We start from the raw sequence: 26,303 nt of genomic DNA on the forward strand, positions 1-26,303 counted from the left end.
TTATATTTAGGGAGTACTAGACACCGATGTTATCTCATTAACATAACAAATGAAGGCCCTATTTCTACCAAGGACCATATCTACCGGTACAAGGACCAAGAATCCAAAATATAATTTAGGTTCACACATATAATCTATGGCATATTTATCAAATGTAAAATTTTTAAATTAACTATGAATTTTGCTTTTGAAGAAAACTGTGAAAACCATATCTTAGAGATATCATGACAAGAAAATACTAAAGAGGTCTTATGCTGCACATTTACCCAATACTGTGTGGGTTAAGTTCAGGAAAGTTGTACAAAAGTTGTATCCTCTCACCAAACTTATTCCATCCGAGCAAATCATGGGAGAAGCTGGATCCTAGGAAGGAGAATGTGCCATCGGGATTGGATGAAGGCTTATTAGCAACCTGTGACGTGCAGAGAACACAGCCTTGCTTGCTGAGAGGGAGGAGGATCAAAAGTCGCTTTGAAAATGATGGGGGCGGCATATGTGCAAATGTGCTGGACACTGGAGGCATATATGGATTGTGATGAGAGATGTAAGAGTCTCCAATAAAAGTATTTTTTTAATTATAGTGGGTTCCCAAGGGTGGGAAGGAGGGGAAAAAAGAGGAGCTGATACCAAGGGCTCAAGCAGAAAGAAAATGTTTTGGAAATGATGATGGCAACAAATGTACAAATGTGCTTGTTATAAGAGCTGTAAGAGCCCCTAATAAAATCATTTATTAAAATTTAAGAGACCAAACAACAAAAAATTGCAGCCTACAGTATGGATTGTGACTCTATGTAAAGAAGACCAAAATCCTCACACCTGAACCAATAGGTAGCATCATGATAAAGGGAGAAAAGGTTAAAATTGTCGAGGATTTCCTCTCACTTGGGTCCACAATCAATGCTCATGGAATAATTAGTCAATAGATAAAATGATGCATTGCATTTGGTCAATCTCCTGCACAAGACCACTTTCGAGTGTTGAGAAGCAAGGAGGTTAGTTACACTGAGGACTAATGTGCACCTGACCCAAGCCATGATATTTTCAGTGGCTTCATATGCATATTAAAGTTGGACATTGAATAAGGAAAACCAAAGAAGAATCAATGCAGCTGGTGAAGAACATTGAAAGTACCCTAGACTGCCGAAAGGACAAACAAATCTGTTTTGAAAGAAGTATGGCCAGAGTGCTCCTTGGAGCAAGGAGGGCAAGACTTTTGTCTCATGTACTTCAGACATGTTATCAGGGGAGACCAGTCCCTGGAGAAAGACGCCATTTTTGGTTAAGTAGAGGGATTGTGAAAAAAACAAAAGCGTGATGGACTGACACAGGGCTACAGCAATAGGCTCAAGCGTAGGTAAACTCTGAAGATGGTACAGACCCAGGTAGTGTTTCATTCTTTTGTGCACAGGATTTCTATGGATCAGAATTTACTTGATGCTCCTTAACAGAAACAGCAATGACCAAATTAATTGAAAGAATACCAAATTAATAAAAGATTAAGAGAGAGTAAAATCTCAATATAATGGAATGTAGGGAAATAAAAAGTGTGTACTAAAAACATATGATAAATAGAAAACAACAGCCAATAAAACAGCAGGATTTACCTATGTCAGCCAAGGTATAATAAGAATATTAAACTCAACTATTTAAAAAAGGCTGAGATTAAATATTTTAAAATTCCATGTGTAGGCTCATCTTAAAAGACTAGTAGTGGTAGTTTTTGTGTCTATTTGGCTTCAGGTTATGAGATTAGCCCCTTAGCCTCCATGTGTTGCCTGGACAGGTGTACACTGCCACCCACCGGGAAAATATATTAAATAACTACTATAGACCCAACCCCTTATCATTAATTGATTCTGACTGATAATGACCCCTATAAGATGGAGTAGAATTGTCCCATAGAATTTCCTAGGATGAAAATCTTTATGCAAATAACCTACCACTTCTTTTTCCAATGAAGCATTTGATGTATTGGAACTGCTTTGACCACTGTACATCAGGACCTTCTGACAGTCTCATGTATGTGTTGGTTTATCAGACAGTATAGTAATGGAACTTAATTTGGTAACTTTTACATACTTTTTCATTACTTATTATGCATACTTGTTTTATTCCTTGTTTGTCCAGAGTAGACTTCCAGTAATTAATTATTATATGAACAAAAAGTTAATTAGAGACTAATTACTATATATTAGTAGTCTTGTTTTCAGTGTATTTCTTTACCAAGTGAGATTGTTCAAATAATATCTGGAAATTAATTGTGAGTTATCAACTTTCATTCTTAGTTTTCAACCTAGATTTTATAAATACATAATCTCCTTACCGGCTGTCACGTGTGTGAGTGCTGCTTTCTGATTTGGACCTAAACAAAATTTACAAGGTCTCAAATTAGTACTGAAAAATGACCGCTTTGCTAATGAAAGTCTGACCATCTTATGATCAATGTTGTCTCTTTTAGAAGACTAGTCACAAATAAAGAAAATAATGTCAGGAAGTCAGAAGGTTACTTACCAATATATCTAATCCATATAAAAGTGAAATTTTCAAGTACTTGCAATGAGGAAAGTATTAAGAATTTGCTTTTACAAAGTAACTTTCTTCTAAAAAGATTTGTTTTTCTTTATCACAGCTATAAACAGGTAGTGTAGGCTTGATTTTGAATGCTTAATTATAACTTCAGACCCCAACTTAACTTTTTGATTATTTATAAAGAAATGACTACATTTTGTAAATTAAAACCTATGTGACTTCTAGGCAATCTGGCAGAGGGTGCTAGCAGGGCCACTTCCTCTTTTCATTTCCTCCCATAAAGGAATGCTAAGTAAAATGATAACATAATAACACAAACATTTAATATGCAACTGAGATTAATAAGAGGACTTCTCCTGGAGCCAGTAAATTAAAAAAAAAAAACTCAGAGCGTAATGTGTAAACAGGAGCTAAAGTTGACTTGCAGCAGGAATAGATACATAGCACATACCTGTGGACCTGCTGTTGTTTAGACATTGTTAAATCAGATGCTTCCCATAGTGACCCCATGCACCACAGAACTCAGCATTGCCCAATCCTGCGCCATGTTCACAATCATTGTTACGTTTGAGACTCCATTGCCTGCAGGCCTAGAGAGTTAATATTCCTACCTTGGAAGTAATTGACACCCCAGAAGTTTGCCTGTGGGAAGCTATAACTAATGGGAGCTTCATAACTAATCCTGGGAGCGATGGGGGTGGGGCATACAACCTAAAGCCAACATAACTAAACAGGAGTCTTAGGGAGGCTATGGGAAAATAGCATAGATTTTTAAAAATACATCACCTAGATAAAAGCAGGAAAACCAAGCATTCGAAAAGTGTAGAATCGGACCCCATTCACATTCCCAAAATGTCTGAACACTATGCAAAGCAAATATCTTAAACTACTTGCTTTAGAAAGGTGAATATAACATAGGGTCTGCAGAATTCGTTGGGGAAAATGTTGGAGACTAAAGAAAAAGGAATATATAACCCCCTTCTGAGGGACAGACACGGAAAAGTAGATGAAGGGAGACATCAGACAGTGCAAGGAATGAAAAAATAATAATAATTTATAAATTATCAAGAGTTTGTGAGGGAGGGAAGGTGGGGGAGGGAGGAGAAAAATGAGGAGCTGATACCAAGGGCTCAAGTACAAAGAAAATGTTTTGAGAATGATGACGGTAACAAATGTACAAATGTATTTGACACGATAGATGGATGGATGGATTGTGATAAAAGTTGTACAAGTCCCCAATAAAATTATTTTTCAAAATTTTAAAAAAGAAAAAGGAGTCTATAATTCCAAACCACTAGTAGTTAATGTCAAAAAACACAGCAAAACAGCAAATTCATTCACCAAGAACTACAAATAATTAAAAGCAAACAAACAAACAAAACAATATAAAGTTTAATGTAAGCATATTTAGAACATCCATAGAGATCTTTTCAGGAATATAATCCAAAAGTCTAGTAGGGCAGAAGTGGGAATGGAATTGGCAAAATGAGGAAGTCAAACAAGTAATTTGTAAAGATTTTCTTTTTAATGAAAGTGCGATTACAATCCATAAGAGTGGGTTTCCGACTCTGGCAAAAAATAATGAAAACCTAGGTTGACCTCTCCTGCTTGAAGCAGCTAAAATCCTAAACTAACCATATGAAACAATGATTTTCAACCACTGGATATTAAACGACACTAGTGAATTCTGAGAAAGAAATAGACAAGGTGAATTCTCTTGACCCTTCTTACTGTCTGGGAAGAATTTTTAGGATGTAGTGAAGAGAAATAAACCTGAGCAATCTCCTTGAGTTTAAGATTTTTTAAAATGAGACAAGGGACGTCACAGCAGTTAAACATCAAAGGGCAGACTACCAGAGAGGCCAAAGCTTTATGGAAAGAGTTCCTGAGATCTATGGCTGTACAGCACGGACCAGTGCCAGCCTGTGAGGAAACCACTTAAGTCAGAGTGAAAGCAATCTGAAATAGGTAAAGGGAGCAATCTCTCGTACTCACACAAGGACAGGAATAGTTTGTATCGCTGTTATACGAGTTGAAAAATCTCATTAATGAGTAATTGGGTAGTTACTCAAAAGAGTGTAATAGTAAGTAACTTCCTGGTCCTACTTAACAATTCTCTAAAAACAATGGTATTAGAACAACAAGATGTCCCTACTGGGAGCCAGCTACTTGGCTGTCTGGCTGGAAGAGATCTATATTTGTGCCTATTCCAAAGAAAAGTGACCCAACAGAATGTTCAGTTTATAAAACAATGTCACTGGTATCACATGTAAGTAAATGTTGCTGAAGATCATCCAACAATGAATGAAGCAGTACGTTTACAGGGAGCTTCCAGAGGTTCAGGCTGGATCCAGAAGAAGATGCCTAACAAGGGCTATCATTGCTGACATAAGATGGATCTTGGCTGAAAGTAGAGGATACCAGAACCATGTTTACTTGTGTTTTATTGACTATGACAAGGCACTCAACTGTGTGGATCATAACAAGCTATGGATAATTTTAAGAAAAAATGGAAATTCCAGAACACTTCATTGTGCTCACTCAGAACTCGTACATGGATCAAGAAACAGTGGTCCAAACAGAACAAGAGCATACTGCATGGCTTAGAGTCAGGAAAGGGGTGTGATGGGGTTTTATCCTTTCACTATACTTATGAATCTCTATGCTGAGCAGACCATCAGAGAAACTGGATTATATGAAGATTGTGGCATAAAGATGGGAGGAAGTATCAACAAACTGCAATATGCAGATGACACAGCCTTGCTTGCTGACAGTGAGGAGGACTTGAAGCACTTGCTGATGAACTTCAAGGATGGCAACCTTTATTTTTTTTAATCATTTTATTGGGGGCTTGTACAACTCTTTTTTTAAAAACGTTTTATTAGGGGCTCATACAACTCTTATCACAATCCATACATACATCAATTGTGTAAAGCAGATGACAGCCTTTATTATGGATTACGACTCAATGTAAAGGAGACCAAAATCCTGGCAGGAAACATCATGATAATGCAGAAAAGATTGAAGTTGTCGAAGATTTTGCCTTGCTTGGATCCACCATCAATGCTCGTGGAAGCAGCAGTCAAGAGATCAAAATACAAGTTGCATTCGGTCAGTCTGTGGCACAAGATCTCGTTGGGGTATTGAAGAGTAAGGATGTTACCCAGAGGGCTAACGCGGGCATGAGCCAAGCCAGGCTATTTTGAATTGCTTCATAAGCGGGTGAAAATTAGACACTGAATAAAGAAGACCAAAGAGAATCAATGCATTTGAATTCTGGTGCTGTAAAATAATATTGAAAATACTATGGACTCCTAAATGGATGGAGAAATCTGTGTTGGAAGAAGTACAGCCAGAGTGCTCCTTAAAGGCAAGGCTGGTGAGACTGTGTCTCGCCTACTTTGGACATAGTGTCAGGAGAGACCGGTGCCTGGAGAAGGGCGTCATACTTGGTAAATCAGAGGGGCAGTGAAAAAAGAGGAAGACCCTTGGTGAGATGGATCAGCACAGTAGCTCCAACAATGGCCTCGGGCACAGGAACAATTATGAGAATGGCATAGGGCCAGGCAGGGTTTCTTTCTGTTATGCATGAGGCCACCATGGGTCAGGACTGATACAACGGCCCCTTGCAACAAAAGGCAGACAAATGAAAATGTCCAACAGATGAATGGTTAAGGAAAATGTGGCATATACTTGTGGCATTTAATACACTTGAATATTAAACCAAAATAGAAAGCAATGTCTTTCAATCAGTTCAGACTCACAGTTACCCTAAAGAGCAGAGTAGAACTGTCCCCACAGTGTTTCCAAAATGGTACATCTTTATATAGCCAGACTGCCATATTGCTTTCCTGCAGAGTGGTTTGTGAGTTCAACCTTTTCCATTTTTCATTAAAAAACAGATCAATTAAACATGCCACTAAGGCTGCTCAGCCGAAAACCGAAATTACATCTTGATACATGCTACAACATGGTTCACCCTCAAAAACAACATGCTGGGAGAATAAATTATTCCAAAAGGGATACATACTGCATTGCCTCACTTAGCACATCTAGATAAGCGCACACAGAAAACGCAGACTGTTACTCGTGGTAACCAGGCAGGAGTAGAAGGAAGAAAGGAGTAGTGATTCTTACGTTTTTCTTACTGAGTTTATGTTAATGATGCCGTAATAACTCAGAAAAGCAGTGATAACTGTTGCATAACATGAGGAATATAATCAACACCACTGAACTTTTTAGGTAAAAATTGAATCAGTTGTGGTAAGAGTTGTATGAGTCCCTAATAAAATGTAAAAGAAGAAAAGAGAAAAAAATGATTAGGGCAAAGACTGTACAGATGTGCTTTATACAATTGATGTATGTATATGTATGAACTGTGAAAAGAATTGTATCAGCCCCAATAAATTGTTAAAAAAAAATTGAATCAGTTTAAGTGTGCATATTTTAACTACTATAAAAAGTCCACAAAACTATGTACACATATATAAGTGTATGTAAACACTGTGGAATATGAATAAGATATATGGTTTAATTCACAATATTATATCAAAGTTCTTTTCCTGGCTTAGAAAATGTACTATGTTTATATAAAATGTTATCATTAGGAAAAGTTTGGTCAGGGAGAATTCTGCTCTTTTTGCTTCTTCTATTTCTTAAATTATAATAAAGCAGCATTAAAAGGTATAATGAGTAAATCAAAGCAAACCAAACTCACTGCTTTCAAGTCAGTGCTGAGTTATAGTGACCCTACAAGACAGGCTAGAACTGCCCCGTGAGTTCTGAGTCTGTAGCTCTTTCTCGGGGTAGAATGCCGTGTCTTTCTCCTGCACAGCAGCTGGGGTTTCAAACAGCTGACCCCGCAGTTACCAAGTCAGTCCAGCAAGAAACCACTGTGCCGCCCGGGCTTCTGTGATCCATAAAGACTCTGGAAAGCATGCTGGGATAGCTCAGTACAGATTGACTAAATATAAAATGATAAAGTGACCCTGCAGCACAGAGTAGAATTACTCCTTAGAGTTGCTGCAGCTGTGATTTTTTAAACCAAGTATCAAGGATATATTTTTAAAATGGAAGATGAAGACAAAATTATATATAAAAGGAAAGTTTTACCTTTATAACATACTTAGAAAATAAAATTAGAAATTAACGAGCTAAGCATTAGACTCAAAAAAAGAATTAAAATAGCAAGACAGAGCAGAGAGGATGGAAAGAACAAACCTCAGTGATATAAAAAAGAAAATACAGAGATCCTCCCAAAACCAAAAGTTATATATGCTTACTGATATTAGAAAAATCCCTGAGAAAACTGACAATCAAAAGGAAAAACTGCTTCAATATGATTGGAATTAGACAAGATAATGCATTTCAGAGAAAATATGAACAGTTAAAATATAAACTATCTTAGCTATGGCAGATGGACACAACCCATCGCAGTTAAAACTATAATAGAATATGTGTAACAACTGTCCGTGTACATCTCATTCCCTGCCGGGAGAGAGCAGAATAGCATTAGAAGGGGATTGCAAGTGTGCAAGAGTGCTTTTAAAAAATTATGGAGAAATTCCATTACCTTTTAATTCAACTTTTCCATGAGCTTTTTGCAACCCCTTCATACTTTAATGCTGTATTTTCACAAAAGAGGTGCGAAAAATGCTAATATTTGCTTACCCTAGCAGTGAGTAAATATGCTTTGTCACCTTTCTCTTTAAAAATAAAACTGTTATAGGCTAAATTGTACATTTTCCTTCTGAATTTTTTTCTTATTTATTTCTTACATGAAGTAGCAATCTAAATAGAAATATTTCACGCATCAGTTGTAGGTCCCATAAAGCTTCTGGTGCTTCTCCTATAGCTGACTCACAGATCAAACACTGGGCAACAAGAGGTTTCTATATTTGAAACATATATGGATAAATTGGGGTTCTTTAATAGGAGTATATTTGCGTTCATTGAGGGCAGTGGCATAGGCCAGTGATATAAACTGCACTCCCAATTTTTTTGAACCTTTAAAATGGAGACACCGGGAACTACCTTACCCAATAAAATAAGATACTGGTGTAATATTCAGAAACTCTGTAATGTAAAACACTGTTGCTATTCATGAACTTGCCTTACATATGGCAAGATTCAGAACGTTACTTAAGTACACTTTAGAACACAAACCTACTTACTCTTTACTTGGTGAGTCCTCTTCCTTAGTGAACCGGGTTTTCAGTGTTTCCCATGTCAGTGCGATGGTGGCTGCTAGGATAACGATGGCTAAGGGGATGCAGATACCTAGAAGCAGCCATTTCTTTTTATTCCCTCTAAACATGCTTTCCACATTTAAGCCTAAAGAGAAAAGGACATTAAAAATCATTGAAACTACACCAACAGAGAACTTTCTTTTACTTTCGACTTGTTACAAAAATAATATCCCTAATATTTTTGTCATTTACATCTTATTTTTGTCTATTATTAAAATCAAAATCATATTATGCTTAGAATCATAATAACCCTTTAGTCAATGCCGACTCATAGTGACCCTATAGGACAGGGTAGAACTGCCCCTGTGGGTTTCAGAGACTGTGACTCGTTACCAGGATAGTAGAAAGCCTCATATTTCTCCCACAGAGCGGCTGTTCATTGCGAATTGCTGACCTTGCAGCTCAGCTGATAACCACTGTGCCACCATACCTCCTTAGCGAATCATAACTTTGGACTGCATCTTCAAGCTCTCACTCAAAAAACTACCTACACAGCATGTAATTGACTCACATACTCTATACAACGCCCACTGCAAAAATCGAAATATAATGCTGTAAATGGAGTTGTCGAGTTTTAGTGGTGTACAAGGCACGATCATGTTTGCAAGATCATCTAAATTTACACTGTTACAGGAAACATTATCGTGGGATATCACTGTTTGTATGTGGAGGCTTTTGAAAGTTCATCGGGAGCGTCCATTACTGTTTTTAAAATAAAATTTTGTTTTCAATGAAAGTTTACACAGCAGATTAGAATTTAAAATTTCCATAAACATTGTTCAATGACATTGGTTGCTTTTTTCAGTCTAGAAGAAAGCAAAGAGTAATAATAAACAAATTAAAAATAAGTACAAAGGGAAGACAAATGGTGAAATATTAAATTTTAATTATGCATATCTTTAATTCACTTTCTGATATAGTCTGTGTTAGTCTGAGTAGACTAGAGAAACAAATTCATAGACACTCATGTATATAAGAAAGAGGTTTCTATACAAAAGCAGCTGAATATTGAGAAAACATCCCAGCCCAGTGCAGATCAAGTCCATAAATCCAATGTTCACTTATATGCCTGATACAATCTATAAAATACTCCTCAGAATCACAAAATACATGCAATGATGCCAAATGCAGGAAGATCACAAGCCAGTGGGTTGGAAGTCTTCTGGATCCAGTAACATTGTAAGCACCTCAGCGCTAGCAGGGGTCTCTGCATGGCTTCTCCAATCCCACAGGTCTGTTTGCATCAGGGTAGGTCCATGTGGCTTCTCCAGCTCCCAGGGCATAGTGTCATGCGTCTTGTCAGTAGAGCGTCTCCAAGGGAATCAGCACAGAGAGTGTCTTCTGCCTCCAAGGAGGAAATACAGGAGATCCCAGAATTCCCAGGAGAAGACCATGCCCACACAGAGGCCTCATTGGCTCTATCCCTATTGACAGGCCAGATTTCACCCTTACACTCTTAATCCTCAAATTGACACCAGATTATGTCGTTACCAAGTCGCCTAACTGTGGGGAGGGCTTTTCACATTCCTGGTCAATGGTCCAAAGATATTCAATGGAGGTTTTACCCCGTGGGGTCTCTCTGAATAGATTTTGAACTTTCACTGTCATCTATAGCCTTCTGCAAACCAGGTGCTCAGAATTTAAGCTAATACATTTACCTCCTCGGATCTTTGATTTTGTAATTGACAATCCTTGGGTCACATACAGTAAAGTGCTTCTTCCATGTACACTTAACTATCACCTCACTTAAATGGCTACTTGTTTCCAGACAAGCCTTTAAGACTCTGGGTGCTATTCCCTCTGATAACCAGGTATCATCTTATTTCTTCACCACCTTTTGCTATAGCACACTTATCTTCAGTGATTCCTTCATAAAGGTTAATAGTGAGCATCTCCACATCATAAGAACTGACTATTCTTAGACTAGAGTTTAGTGTGTATATGTATCCCTATTCATTTGGCAGCATTATCTGTTTGTTTGTTTGTTTGAGTGCTACTATAAATGCATTCCATGGGGTCTTGGGTAATTCAAATAATAGTATCATTAAATTAGCCGTTGACATAGAATTTAGAATTCCCTTACCATTCATAAAATCCTTATATATTTTAGAAACCCTTTAAATATTCTGTTGGTGTTGTTTGGGCTGTTGACTTATTAATATTATGGAATCTAATTTTATACGTGGAGTCCTTGCGGTTATATTTGAAAGAGTGCCGGCATCAAAATAAAAGACCCCTGGTAACACAATGGTCAAGATGCTCAGCTGCTAATCCAAAGGTTGGCATTTTTATAATGAAAGAAAGATATAGCAGCATGACTCTGTATATTTATGACCTTAAAAAATGCTATAGAGCAGTCCTACTTTGCCCTATAGGATTGTTATGAGTCAAAAATTGACTTGATGGCAGTGGATTCTGTATTGGCATAAAATCAGGAGACTTGATTCCTAACTATAATTAGGCCATTTGTTAACATTGGATTTATAGTTCTAAAATGGATTCTCTAAGCTTTGTTAAGAAAGAGAATTTATTTGACTCGCTTCATTTGGGTGGTGCAGTTAACTCACTGAGTTTTTAACCTAAAGACTGGAGGTTGAGTTCATCCAGAGGTCCTGAAAATCTGTACCTGGCAATCTACTGCTGAAAAATTAGACATTTAAAGCCCTAGGAGTGTAGTTCTATTCTTATACACATGGAATCCTAATAAGTTGGGGTAAATATGACATCCCCAGGACCAGGGCAGTATCCATTATATATAAATAGTCCAATAAATATTTGCTAACTCAATGAATGAATGAATAATAAAACCTAAACTTATAGTTTAAAAAACAGAGTATAGTGCTAGCATCCCTCCTGTCACATCTTTACCAGCAACTTCTGTAGGTTTCCACAGTTGAGTTGTAAACTCCTTGAGAGTAAAGACTTGTCCTTTACTTCCTTTTGCAACAGTAAAAGTGCTAGACACAGAGTAGATGCTAAGTATATTTTTCTGTGGAGATGAGATCATGATTACAACTATAAAGAAGTTTAAAGGATATTTGAAAGGAGAAAGTCAATGATAGCAGGAAAGAAATTTTCACACATACGCTCAGCTTTAATCACATTTGAATTGGTGAAGATTAAAAAGGGAAGCAAGATAAGGGAGCATACTTAGTCCCCATTCTTTGAGAAATGCCTGAATAATTTTAATCATAATTATCACTCTCATTTAAAGCGACAAAAAGCTCAGTTTGTTTTAGTGAAGATAAGCAATTTATTAAATGGATACAAAAAGAGATTAATACTTGCCCTCTACCCCAGGCAATCTAGTGAATCCTCTGCCGCGAGTTTGACAATCTGGAGGTTTGAAGCCCTCAAAACAATGGCACTCCTCCTTGGAATTGCACACCTGGGATGGTTTAAAGAGAATTAAGCCATCATTTAGAACTATTATTTTTCATCAAAAGTGAAAACATCAGATGAATCATACAGCTTACTTTCACAAATGTGCCTAGTTTCATTTCACCCATGTGATTTATTTAGGAAAGTAACTCTATAAATCAAATGCTTGGTTTCTTAGGCTGGAAAGAAAAAACTGAAAATAAGTGATATAATGGTGCTCACAATAGATGCACTAAGAAAATTAGCACCTTCAAATATTTATATGCAAATTTAATGTTTAATTTTCAATTCCAATGAAAATGAATGCCTTCCGGTGAGCGCTGGAGCCAGCTAACAGCAGTGCAAGGAGCACAGTGTGCACAGCTCTGACCTCGTCCACACTGTAGGAGAGCGGGTTGCTAGCTTCACGTGTTTACTCCTACAAATGAAAATGTCAACGTCTAAGGCTGTTATGTGTGTGTGTCTGTTGTGTGCTCACTTTTACCTTAAAGATATCACAGAACTGATGCTGTCGTTCTCAGGAAGCATAGAACACCAGTGTGTCCTAACATGCATGGTCACTTATTGGGTTAAGCTGACATCTCCCAAGATTTTTTCCCACTGTAAAGTTACTATGTCTTCATCTTTAATTAATAAGTAATTTGTGGGAATATATTTTTGAGATTATGTATCTGCTCTGGTCCTCAAGTGTAAATACAAAACATTCAAGTGGAGATGAAGTCAAGAATTCACAAGAGAGAATAGACTTATCAAATTTGAGATGAAAATAATAAGTAAAGTGATCTAAACAGAAAATAATAAACAACCAAATGACCTTAATGAAAATGGATAACTTTGTAAAAATAAGAGGAAAATCCCCCAAATCTAGTAAATAATAAAATAGCAGCAAAGGGAAAAAGATACAGGAAAATTTATAAAGAGGAGCTCAGCACAGAAAAAAATTCTGAACAGTTTTATTGGCACTTCATTCACATATCAGACAATTCAATAATTCAACTATATCCAAAAAATTATAAAATCATTACCAATGTTTTAGAACATATCAATAGGAATGAGCGGGAGGGCAGAGTTGAGATCCAAAGCCCATCAGTAGTCAATTGGACACCTTCTGTCAGAACAGTCACAGGAAGAGACAAGCCAGTCAGGGTTCAGTATAGCACTGATGAAATGCACAACCTTCCTCTGGTTCTTTAATGCTTCCTCCTCCCACCACTACCACTACCATAATGCCAATTCTATCTTACAAATCCGGCTAGACCAGAGCATGTACACTGTTACAGATAAGAGCTCGCAACACAGGGAATCCAGAACAGACAAATCCCTTAGGACCAATAAGGGGAGCAGTAATACTAAGAGGGTAAGGGTTGGGAGGGGCAGTAAGGGGGAACCAATCACAATGATCAATGTATGGACCCCATCCTAGGGGGACAAACAGCAGAAAAGTGGGTGAAATGAGACAGCAGTCAGTGTAAGACATAAAATGAAAAAAAAGAAGAATTTATAAATAATCAAGGGAGCATGAGGGAGGGAAGAGGGAAATGAGGAGCTGATGCCAGGGGCTCAGGTAGAAAGAAAATGTTTTGACAAAGATGATGACTATAGATATAGATATAGATATAGATATAGATATAGATATAGATATAGATATAGATGTAGATGTAGATGTAGATATAGATATAGATATAGATAGATACATATAGATATATATATACACATAAACACACAGATGTGTTTGACAAAATTGAGATATGCGTGGATTGTGATAAGAGCTGTAAGTGCCCCCAATAAAATATTTTTTTAAATGTGCCAGTCAAGAGATACTATCAGACTGAATAAGAAAATGAGAGCCATCAGCATACGGCTTATAAGGAACACATCTTAGACACAAGGACAAATACAGACTGAAAACAAAAGGACAGAAAATATATATCAGCTCATGGCAATCAAAAAATAAGCATCAGTGAACATGTTAATTTCAAATAAAATAAACCTAAAAGAAATATCGATCATGAGAGACAAAGAAGGGTGTCTTATAACAATTAAAGGGACAACTGAACAAGAAGATATGACCATAGTAAACATACATACTCAGTGAGAGACCCTCAACATACATCAAACAAACTCTCATAGTATTGTAGAGACAAACAGATAATACTGCAACAATAGCAAGAGAGTGCAATAGGCCGCTCTCAAGGAAGGTCCGAATATACAGAAAGAAACTCAATCAAGGCAGACAATAACTACGCAATATAATTCTTCAACTTGATCTTTTACACATATGAAGAACACAACCTTTCGCAACACAATATATATTCTTTTACAGTGCAGATAGGATATTGTCTAGAATAGACCACATATTAATGAACAAAACATGTCTCTATAAAGTCAAACACATGGGAAAATTACAAATCATTGTCTCAAACCAGAAGGCTATAAAATAATAAATCAACTATAGGGAGGTCAAGGGGAGTCAGGGGAAAACAAGTAAATGAACACTGAACTATACCTTACATAAAATCTACTGGGTAATTGAAGAAATAAAGATGAGGTTTAAATTTTCCTTGAAGCAAACAAGAAGGGAAATGCAACATACCAAAATATATGGAAGACAGCAGAATCAGTACTCAGAGGGCAAGTTATAGCAGTAAAACGCATACATCACAAAGAAGAGAGAACCAAAATCAACATCTTAACTGAACAACTCCAAAAATTAGAACAAGAATAACAAAATAAACCCTCAGCCACAAGAAGAAAAAAGTAACAATGGGTCCAGCAAAAATAAATTAATCGGCAAATGGAAAAATAACTTTAAACTTAAAAAAGACAAGAAACTGGTTCTTTAAAAGAATTAACAAACCTGGTAATCTATTAAAAAACTTAACAAAGGAAAAGAAGAAAATTCAAATATCCAGAATAAGAAATAAAAAGGGCAACCTTACAACAGAACCATCAAAATTTTTTAAAGATAATGTTTTGTGAAAAAATGTCCTCCAACAAATTTGAAAACCTAGATGAAATAGACAAATTTCTAAAACTCAATTGCCTAAATTTACACAGACAGATGTAGAAAACCTCAACATATCCATAGCAAACACAGAAAGAGATCATCTTTTTAATAAAGAAAAAGATCATATCTTTAAAAAAAAGTGCTGACAAAACAAAGTACAGTTCCAGACAGCTTCCCCAGAAACTTCTAGCAAGCAGTCAGAGAAGAGTTGATGCCAATTCTACTTCAACTATTTCAGGATGTAGAAAAAGATGTTAAATGCCCAAATTTTTTTTATTAAACATGCATAAACCTGATACCAAAACCAGACAAAAGCACTACCAGAACAGAACTCCACAGATAAATATTGCTTGATAATAAATGCAAAAAAAATCATTAGCTGATAGAATTCAATAAAATACCAAATAATAATGTAATACTGCATCATAATCAAGTGGGATTCCTTCCAGGTTTGCAAAGATGGTTCAACAAACATTGTGGTCCACAATAGAACTTTAAAAATATATGAACTACATGACCATATCAATTGATGAAGAAAAGACATTTCACAAAATCCAACACCACGTCCTGATAAAAAACACTCAACTACATTTGCAGAAACAAAGGCCAACATCCTGCTCAATGGGGCGAAACTAAACACATTTGCCCTGCAAATGAGAACTAGAAATGAATGCTCTTTCTCATCACTCTTAAAATTATGCTAGATGTTATAGCCTGAGCTACTAGCCAATGAAAAATTAAAAGCCTTCAAACTGTCAATAAAAGAAATAAATTCTAGAACTATAAAGATTGCCAATGAGAAAATAGTACAAAGTTAAGGACCCTAAAACATAACATTAACACACTACCAAACATAATAAACATATACAGCAGAAGAAGAAAGGATGGCAGGGACTTTCTAAAAATAAGACCCCCTAACTACATCAAAAGACTGCATTAAAAAAAATAAAACCCAGAGAATGGGAAAAAGCAGTTGATAAATACACATTGTCAAAGGACTAATCCCTCACCAAGCCCAGTGGGTCCAGGCCTCTGCCAGCCCTTCCTACACCCAAGATCCAAGATCCACAGCATGCAGTAGTTTCCACAGACTGCTGTCTAAAGGTAGTCATAATCTCAGGCTCACAGAAATCCCCTGATAGGGCTCACACCAGAGGTCTCTGCTCTGCAACCCTCACCACTCCTGCAGTCAGGGGCTTTGCATCTACTCTCCCTGACCAGGAAAAGAGCAACTGAATCAGCCATCCTCTTTCTGCTTCTGCTCAGCTTCCCACCTGCCAGAGTGGATAACAACATATAAATAGACACTAACTTGCTGCATTAGAGAGTCCCTAGGATATTTACCCATAGTAGAGTGTAGACCCGCAGAACACAGCCTGGAAAGCTGTATAGGAAAAAGCTGGGGTTGACACAGGAGGGCAGCTGGGGTAATTTAGATACAGTGGGCCCCAAATACACTCAGGTAATCTGGTCCACCTTCCCTGGGGGAGACTGTATCATAGTTCTGATACCAGGGTACCCTACAAAGCCCATCATAAAAGTAAATATTAAAAAAGGCTTAAAGAAAACCTATTTCAATCAAAGGCTGTGTTCCTTTGTGTAACTTTGAAAGTAAGCCACCAGAAACCTGGTCCTTTAACATAAGAAAACAGCAGCTCCCTGAGCACAGTCTACAGAGCTTTAAAATAACAAAACAGGAAAAGGCAACAGGAGCTGAAAGCTGAAGCCCAGGTAAAAAACTGGTTCTACCAGTTTGGGGAATGACAAAGCGTCTTTGAAAGGCTGCTAATAGTTGCCAGAAGCATTTTGCCTCCAGTGTGTGACCCCAGAACTTGAAGAACCCCCACCAGGCCATGCCTGGATCCGTGGCTACACCATCAGTCCTCGCTGGACCAGCACTGAAGCTTGCCAACTGCTCTTAGCCTCAACCCACACCCCTTGAGTAGATAAGGAGGAACAATATATAATGCTTAAGGGAAGAGCAGCCCAAGAACCAGTGAGCATAATAAATATATACAGCCCAATGGGAGAGCTGTGAAATTCATTAAATGCTCCAAAAGAGGAAAAAATAAATCACAGGCCTAACAATCATAGTAGGTGACTTAAATAAACTGCTCTCTGAGAAGGAAAGTAGCTAAAAAGGACTTTCCTTCTGTAGGAAGCTACAGAGCTAAACACTACAGTTAGGCAAAATGACCTGAGAGAAAATTTCAAAGCTTTCCACCTGTGTTAGACAGAGTTCTCTACAGAAACAAAACCAGGACACTTATGATTTTAGAGAGATAGATAGATGGATAGATACAACATAAGAATAAACTCTTAACTAGTCTAAAGAGCATTACAAATGGCTCAGTTCAATTCACTTCTGTGACACAGTGAAAACACTGGAAGTCCTTCAACTCCCAAGGGCTGCTGGATATAAGTCAAGGAAGCAGACAGCTGAGTCTCCTGTAGAACAAGACAGGAAATCCAGCCACAGGCAGCAAACAGCAGGACAGGTCACCAAAAATCAGCCAGATGACAGGGTTCAACAGTCCCCAGCTCAAGTGATAGATACATAAGCAGTGTGGCGAAGAAAGTCTCAAAGGAACCTCAAAGTATAGCAACACAGTCCATAGGTTTGGTGTCCCACAGTTAGTGCAGCTCGCAAATTGAGACAGAAAACTAGCTCAGGTAGCTAGCTGCACACTGGTCCCATCACCAGAGAGTAAGAGACAGAAAGGTGACATTCACAAAGCCATTTATATCTTTGCCCTTCAATTAAACTACAATCTTATTAACTCCACATGTGTTTATGGGTCAGGTTGGCACAATAATCCTACCTATCACACTATCCAAATCCAAAGAATTTCACATTGTTCTCAATACCACATGGCACATGCTCAAAGACAAACTACATGTTGGGCACAAGTCGACCTGTATAAATTCAAGCTCATAGAGATCACTCAGACTTCCTTCTTGGACCACTATGCCATTAGGCTAATCAACAAAAGGATGATTAAGAAAACAAAGGCAAACAAATGGATGATGAATAATTCTCTACTGCAAAATGAGTGGGTACTGCCCTAGATCAGCAATGAAATTGGGAAGGTTTTAGAAACCAACAAGAATGAGAATGCAGCGTATCCACAGCAAAAGCAGTTATCAAAAGATGTTTGATAGCATTAAATGCACACATGAAAAAGGAAAAGACCCTTATAATTGATATGCTGGCACAAACCCTTCAGCAATTACAGCAGAATCAGCAGGACAGTCCTACTAATAGCAAAAGAAAAGAAATAATAAAAACCAGGGCTGAGATACAGGAGAGGGAAACAAGAAAACAATGCAAAAAATCAATGCTGCTAAAAGCTGTTTCTTTGAAAGGATTAACAGAATCAACAGACCACTGGCAAAACAAACCATAGAAAGGAAGGAATCAATTTCAATAGCCATGATGAGGGATGAAACAGGGAACATTACAATGGAACCTATTGAAATTAAAAGGCTAATTACACAGTACTACAAAGGCCTGTGCTCCAATGAATTCAACAACTTGGAAGACATGGACAAATACTTGGAAAAATAATCCCTCCCTAAATTATCCGATGGTCATCAAGAACCTCAAGAGACCCATAGCTATTGAAGAAATAAACAAGATTATCAAGGGATTACCAACAAAAACTCCCCCAGGCCAGATGGCATCACAGGAGAATTCCACAAAGCATTCAGAGAAGAACTGTCACCAATCCTACACACACCCTTCCAGAGCATAGAAAGGGATGGCAACTCCTGAACTCTTTCGATGAAGTTAGTATAATGCTGATACCTAAAGTGAGCAAGGATCTCACAAGAATTGAGAATTACAGGCCAATACCTTCAATGAACATTGATGTAAAAATCCTTAACAAAATACTGGCCAACAGAATACAAATGTATATAAAATGAATAATTCACAATGACCAAGTGGGATTCATTCCAGGGATTCAAGGATGGTTCAACATCCAAAAGTCCATCAGCACTATTTTCCACATTGACGTGATAAAGGATAAGATACCACACCATAATATTGATGAACACGGAAAAAGAATTCGACAATATCCAACAACCATTCCTGTTTAAGACACTCAAAAGGATATTAATGGAAGGAAAATTCCTCAATATAATATACACCATATGTGAAAAACCATCAGCCAATGTGGTAGTCAATGGAGAAAAGACGAAAACAATTCTACTGATAAAGGAGACCGGACAAGGATTCCCCTTATCCCACACTTTTATTTAACATTGTACTGGAGGTCCTAGCCAACAAAATAAGGCAAAGGTAAGATATCAAAGGTATTCATCTGGGGAAAGAAAAGGTGAAACTATCATTATTCTCAGGTGAAATGATTTATATATGGAAGACCCCAAAAGTTCCACAAGAGTAGTGCTGGAAGTGATAGAGAATTATGGCAGAGTGTCAGAATACAAGAACAAAAAACAGAAGCCTACTGGACTGTTATATACATTGGACAAGATCATGGAAGAGGGGATCAAGAAGGCAGTACCCTTCTCAATAGCCAAACACAAATTGAAATATCTAGAGATATACATAACCAGAAAACCAAAAGATATGTACCTGGAAAACTATAGAACACTACTACAAGAAATCCAGAGTGACCTCCACAAATGGAAGAATATCCCATGCTCATGAATCAGAAGACTTAATATAGTAAAGATATCAGTCCTGCCCAAGGCACTATATAAGTTTAGCGTAACGTCATATAAATACCAACATCGTTCTTCAAAGAATTGGAAAAACTGACTACCAACTTCATATGGAGAGGGAAGAAGCCCAGAATTGGCAGAGAACTCCTCAAGAAGAAGGACAAAGTAGGAGAGATTGCTTTATCCGACTGTAGCACCTATTATATAGCCATAGTGTTCAAAAAAGTGTGGTATTAGTATAAAGGCAGATATTCAAACCAATGGAAAAGAACTGAAATCCCAGAAATGAAATCATTAGCATATAGACAACTGATCTTTGATAAGCACCCAAAATATATTAAATGGGAAGCTGATGCCATCTTCAACAAGTTTTACCTTGAGATAAAACACCAAAATATTAGAACCATCAATGAGGGAATTGGACAAACCTAAGAACTTTGGTGCAGGGAACACATAGGTCATTGGAAATAGGGAAGGATACAAACACAGAAGAACCACAAATTTACTAATGGGATATACTGAAGATAAAATATATGTGTACATAGATAGAATTTGCCAAGAGAGTTATAAGAGAGCCCACAGACTGGGAAAACATCTTTAGCAATGACACATCCAACAAAGGCCTTTTTGCTAAAATCTACAATACTCTGCTAGCCTTAAAAAAAAAAAAAATAGCCCATTGAGGAGGTGGGCAAAGGACCTAAACAGAAGTTTCACACGGGCAGAAATCCAAATGACCAATAAGCATATGAGAAAATGTTCCTGATCATTAGCCATAAAGGAAATGCAAATAAAACAACTATGAGATACCACCTAACACCCTCAGAGATAACCCAATTTTTAAAAAATCAGAAAACAATAAATATTGGGGGATGGAGGTGCAGTGAGATAGTACTCTCATACACTGCTGGTGGACTTCTGGGTATGTGCAGACTTTATGGAAATAGATTTCACAATACCTAAAACACATGGAAATTGAGCTACCATGTGACCCAGCAATCCTCCTGCTGGGCATATTCCCTGAAGAGGCAAGAAACAGAGTATGGCTAGACATCTGCACTCCAATATTCATCATGGTACAGTTCACAATTGCAAAGATTTGAAAACAACCTACATTTCCATCAACAGACGAAAGGATGAACAAACGGGCACATACTTACAATGGAGTACTATGCATCCCTAACAAGCAGCGAAGAATGAGTGAAGCATACCGTTGCATGGGAAGAGTTGGAGGAAATTATGCTAAGCAAAGTAAGCCATGCATAAAAGGAAAAGTACAACATGAGTTCACTGAGGTAAGCTTAAAAAGCACAAGGGGCATAGGGGGAAGGCCACTAAATGCATACATTTCTGGGGTGAGGCCCAGACTTTTTGGCAGGGGTCAGACTCAACCCAGGGATGTATATGGCAGCCAACTAAAAATGGAGAGGAAAAGAAATTTTTTAAAAGGGTACATGAATAGTGGCGGGGATAGGGTAGTAACCAACTCAAAGGAAAGGATTTATTTATGTCTCTACAGGAATAGGAGAGAGGGACCGGATCTCAAACTGGTATGCCAAGCCTTGAGGACAATATACTGGCATGAAGCAGTGAACTAGCAAAGAAGTTAGTTAGGAGCCAGCCCCAATCACAGCTATGGTGACCCCGCTCCCCAGAAGATTGCTCTACAGAGGACAGCACTGAAAATACAGCCAGGGGAGCATGGTGGATCTGCCTAGCCCAAACAGGAGCAAACTCAGAGAGAGAGAGAGAGACAGAGAGACAGAGAGACAGAGAGAGAGAGACTATCCTAGTGCACCAAGACCCGAGGATGGCACTCCTGCTTGGAGCAGCTAAGGCACAGAGAGGACCATAGGGCTGGCCACACCATGAGACAAAACATCCCCTCACTGACCCACAGTGCTGCAGGGGACAGCAATGTGCAGGACACAGTGCAGAAAGTGTGCCTGGTCTGACCCCCTCTACACACACACCAGGGTGAAATATGAAGGGAGTACAATAAAGCAGCAAGGGGAGCAAAGCAACTGAGTCTAAGGAATCCCGAAAATAGACTTCAGACTCTGAGGGCAGGGCTTGGCACCTCATTAGACTCAATTGGAAAACATGCATAAGGGTTAGCAGACAGACCTGGAACTATTTTTAGGAACCTGCTCCCCCATTGTTTTGTTTTCTTCTTCTTCTTGTGTATCTATATAAGTAGGCAAGATAAACAAACCTGAAGAGAAAACAATGGGACCAATGGTTCTAGGGGGGTGGTGGAGGCAAAAAGGAATGGGGAGCCAACAAACCCAGGGAGAAAAGGAACAACAAGCGATCTACATTGATGGCAAGGAGGGTATAGAACTCCTGGTGGCATTTGATCAAGTGAAATATAGCCAGGAGGAATTACTGAGAGCTGAATGAAGGTCGAACATGATAGTGGGACAGGAGGGAAGTAAAAGGAAATAGAGGAAAGAACTAGGAGGTAAAAGACATTTATAGAGATATAAATATAGGCATGTATATATGTAAATATATTCATATATAACAATAGGATATAGGTCTATGTATATATATTTATATGTTAGACAGACACTGGGTCCCTACTCAAGTCCTCCCTCAATGCAAGAAGACTTTGTTCCAATAACCTGGCATTCTATGATGCTCACCTTCCCCACAAGATCTCTGAAGACAAAATGGGTGCATAAGCAAATGTGGTGAAGAAAGCTGATGGTGCCCAGCTATTACAAGATTTAGTGTCTGGGGTCTTAAAGGCTTGAAGTTAAACAAGTGGCCATCTAGCAGGGAAGCAACAAAATCCATATGAAACAAGCACACCAGGCAGTGTGATCACAAGGTATTGACGGGATCAAGTAACAGGCATCAGAAGACCCAAAATAATCATATCATTGTGAATGAGGGGTGTTGGAGTGGAGACCCAAAGCCCATCTGTATACAACTGGACATCCCCTAACAGAAGGGTCACAAGGAAGAGACAAGCCAGCCAGGGTGCAGTACAGCACTGATGAAACACACAACAGTCCTTTAATAATTTCTCCCCACCCCACTATCATGACCCCAGTTCTACCTTACAAATCCTGCTAGACCTAAGCATGGACACTCATAAGATAGGGGCTCTCAACACATGGAATCCAGGACATACAAATCCCTCAGGAACAATAATGGGAGTGGTGATACCATGAGGGGAAGGGGAAGGTGGGGGGAGAAGGGGGAGAAAAGGGGAACTGATAGCAATGAGCTATGTATAACCACCCCCAACCCAGGGGGACAAACAACAGAAATATGGGCGAAGGAAAACAGCAAATGGTGTAAGATATGAAAAAAATGATAATTTATAAATTATCAAGGGTTCATGAAGGAGGGTGGGGAGGGGTGAATGAGCTGATAGAAAATGTTTTGAAAATGATGATGGCAACATAGGTACAAATGTGCTTGACACTGGATGGATGGATGGATGGATTGTGAAGAGCTGAAGAAATCCCAATAAAATTATTTTTTTTAATTCCAAGGTGCAATACAGCACTGATGAAGCAACTAACTATCCTCTAATTCTTTAATATTTCTCCCCTTATGATTATGGTTTTTATTGGTTTACCTCATTAATCATTAGACTTGTCTATGTTCAATTGTATAATTAATATCATTCTATACATGAAAGCCAATATAGATAACCCTTCTGAAACAGTAATAGGAGTAATGGTCTCCTGAGGGAAGGGAAGCGAGGGGCAGGAGAAGGGGGAGCAGCTGACAGCAGTGATGGCTGTATAACACCACTCAAGGGGAGTGAACAACAGAATTATCCACAAATGAATATATTGGATGGTGTACATACATCAATTGTATAAAGCACATCTGTACATTCTTTGCCCTAATCATTTTCTTTTTTTTCCCTCCTCTTTTCTTTTTTTACATTTTATTAGGGGCTCATACAACTCTTATCACAATCCATACATATACATACATCAATTGTATAAAGCACATCCACACATTCCCTGCCCCAATCATTCTCAAAGCTTTTGCTCTCCACTTAAGCCCTTTGCATCGGGTCCTCTTTTTTTTCTCCCCACTCCCCCCTCCCTCGTGTGCCCTTGGTAATTTATACATTGTTATTTTGTATAGCTTTTGTGGTAAAATTAGGTGTCTAGGCTGATATTTGGGTCAGCTTTTACTCCAGTACATAGGTAAATAAAAATAAGGATTTCTGAGGGGAAGGGTGGGTGAGTGAGGGGATAAAGGGGGACTGATATCAAGGAACTCAAGAAGAAATAATATGTTTTGAAACTGACTGTGTTAGCAATTATACCACACTGCTTGATGTGCTTGAACTATGGAATGTTATATCTCTAAGAGCCCCCAATCAAATGATTAAAAATGTACATATATCATGTGCTTACTTACTCCATTTCCGTGACACTTTTTGGAACACTCTTTTGATCGACTCTCAAGTATCCTTGATTCTACACATGAACCACCAACACAAATCTAAAGAAAAGCACATGTAAAACTGTTTCAGAGTCAGAAGGGTCCATCCATCATAATGTTACAATCAATAAATAACAGTGTTTTGTTCTAACAATTAAAAACCTAACCAAATGATCTGAGAGTACTCTTAAAAGAATATACCTTGTAATCATTATATCTACCATCAAAATGTTGTTTAGGGAAGAAAGTCAAATCTAGCTAACCAAAGCATAGACTACAATTTCATAAAATATGACTCATTATTGGAGTAAAATAAAAAACTTATTCAAATATACTAGTGATGTCTACCTTCTTAGGGAATATAGTAAACATGCAGCTACACAGCCCTTGAAGTTTAAGTCTAGTAATAAGAGAACTAAGGATATATTCCCACGTCAAATTCACTGAGGTGCAATTTCCAAATACAATGTAATTTTTCTACAGAAGTTGAGGTTTGTTGTGAGAATAAATTCTGTAATATCTTCATAAAACATTTTCTTTTAGAGCATAAATCACACCATAACTCTTTCTAAAACAATGAGCTTCTCAACTCTTCTAAATATAAGCAATCTAAACCTCTAAGCCTTTTATATGTTGAGCCATCTCATTGGTTCCTGCCCATAATGGTGTGTCTAATAAACCCTTTTTGGAACGCAGTATCTACTTACTGCTTACACCACAACTAAAATAGAGGTCACGAATCCTATTAATTAAGTATAAAATCCCAAATGACACAGTGATTAAGCACTCAGCTGCTAACAGAGAGGTTGACAGTTGGAATGTGCCTGAGAGAGATGTGACAATCTGTTTCTATAAAAATTTCCAGCCCTGAAAACCCTTTGGGGCAGTTGTACTCTGGCCTATGGGATCTTTATGAGTCATAAGCAACTCAGCAACAATGGGTTTTTGTATTACATAAGTATACTAACTTACACAAACACAATTTTAAAGAATGTTGTAACATATATAATATATAGTATAACAACTGCCTGGTAAAATTAATTAAACATATTTGTTAACCAATGGATAAAAATAGATTTGAAATCATTTACCCTCCCTATATCACACTGGGAGCCACTTCGGATCCTCAGTGTGTCATAAGGTGGTTCTCGATGTGCGTAGGCCATAGTGATGCATAAATGATTTCTCACAAAAGCATAAATCACAGCAGCATTTTCCTTAATGATAGGAATTCGATGAGGGTAGGAACAAATTAATCTTCCGCACATGAGATCACTGCAAACATAATTAAATAATCTTATTATTATACCGTATTTAGTAGGAATTATTTAGTTATTATTTCATTGACAAAAAAGTGATGCCACATTTATAGCAAGGCACTTAAAGAAAACATAATGCTTTAAAAATAATAAAGAAAAATCTATAAGAAAATACAAAATCACTGACAACTTACCACTTTGCAGAAGATATATTTACTGTTAAATAGTCCATTTAATTAACCATTTCTATACACACACTCCAGCGAGATTAATCACTGTGGCCCCTACCCTCGGGGATCTTGCAGTCTAGTGCTAGAGTCGATGCAAATCTCATTAAATATGTTACAAATGAAAACAAAGCCTTGGGAAGGTTTAAGATAATAATATAGCCTAACAGCAATTAGGGCAAATGTCACAGAAAAGATGTCACCCGAGTCAAAGCCTAGCTATTAATAAAATCTCAACAGGTGTGCAAAGGTATTTCTAAGAAAAAGAAGAATCACAAGCAATATAAAGGAAGCATAAAATTACCTGCTTTGTGTGACAGTAAGGAATTATGTCAACTAGACGTGCCTCAGTAGGGGTGAGGTCAAACCAGTCCATCAGGTTGCAGTCTGTTGACACATCCTTAATGTTAAAAAGCTTTTGTGTAACTGTGAGATTCTAGTTTACCGAAGGCTGTGGATGACAGTGGGCGCCCACAATTCGTTTGTGGGAACTATATAAGAAATAGGGCTCTGTCCGGAGTCGCCCTCTATGCACAGTTGA

General features: G+C 37.8%; 1 protein-coding gene across 1 annotated transcript in view; it reads right to left on the reverse strand.

Moving 5' to 3' along the window:
• Positions 1–26,303, reverse strand: part of LOC142455491 (disintegrin and metalloproteinase domain-containing protein 32-like) — a 258,099-nt gene that overhangs the window by 107,446 nt on the left and 124,350 nt on the right. The window contains exons 16-19 of the mRNA XM_075557223.1: positions 25,368–25,551; positions 24,253–24,336; positions 12,066–12,165; positions 8,703–8,862 (exon numbers count right to left, since the gene is read on the reverse strand). Of these exons, the coding sequence (XP_075413338.1) occupies positions 8,703–8,862; positions 12,066–12,165; positions 24,253–24,336; positions 25,368–25,551 (528 nt within the window). The remainder of the gene's footprint in view (positions 1–8,702; positions 8,863–12,065; positions 12,166–24,252; positions 24,337–25,367; positions 25,552–26,303) is intronic.

The sequence above is a fragment of the Tenrec ecaudatus genome, chromosome 8 (assembly GCF_050624435.1).
Source record: "Tenrec ecaudatus isolate mTenEca1 chromosome 8, mTenEca1.hap1, whole genome shotgun sequence".
Lineage (NCBI taxonomy): Eukaryota > Metazoa > Chordata > Mammalia > Afrosoricida > Tenrecidae > Tenrec > Tenrec ecaudatus.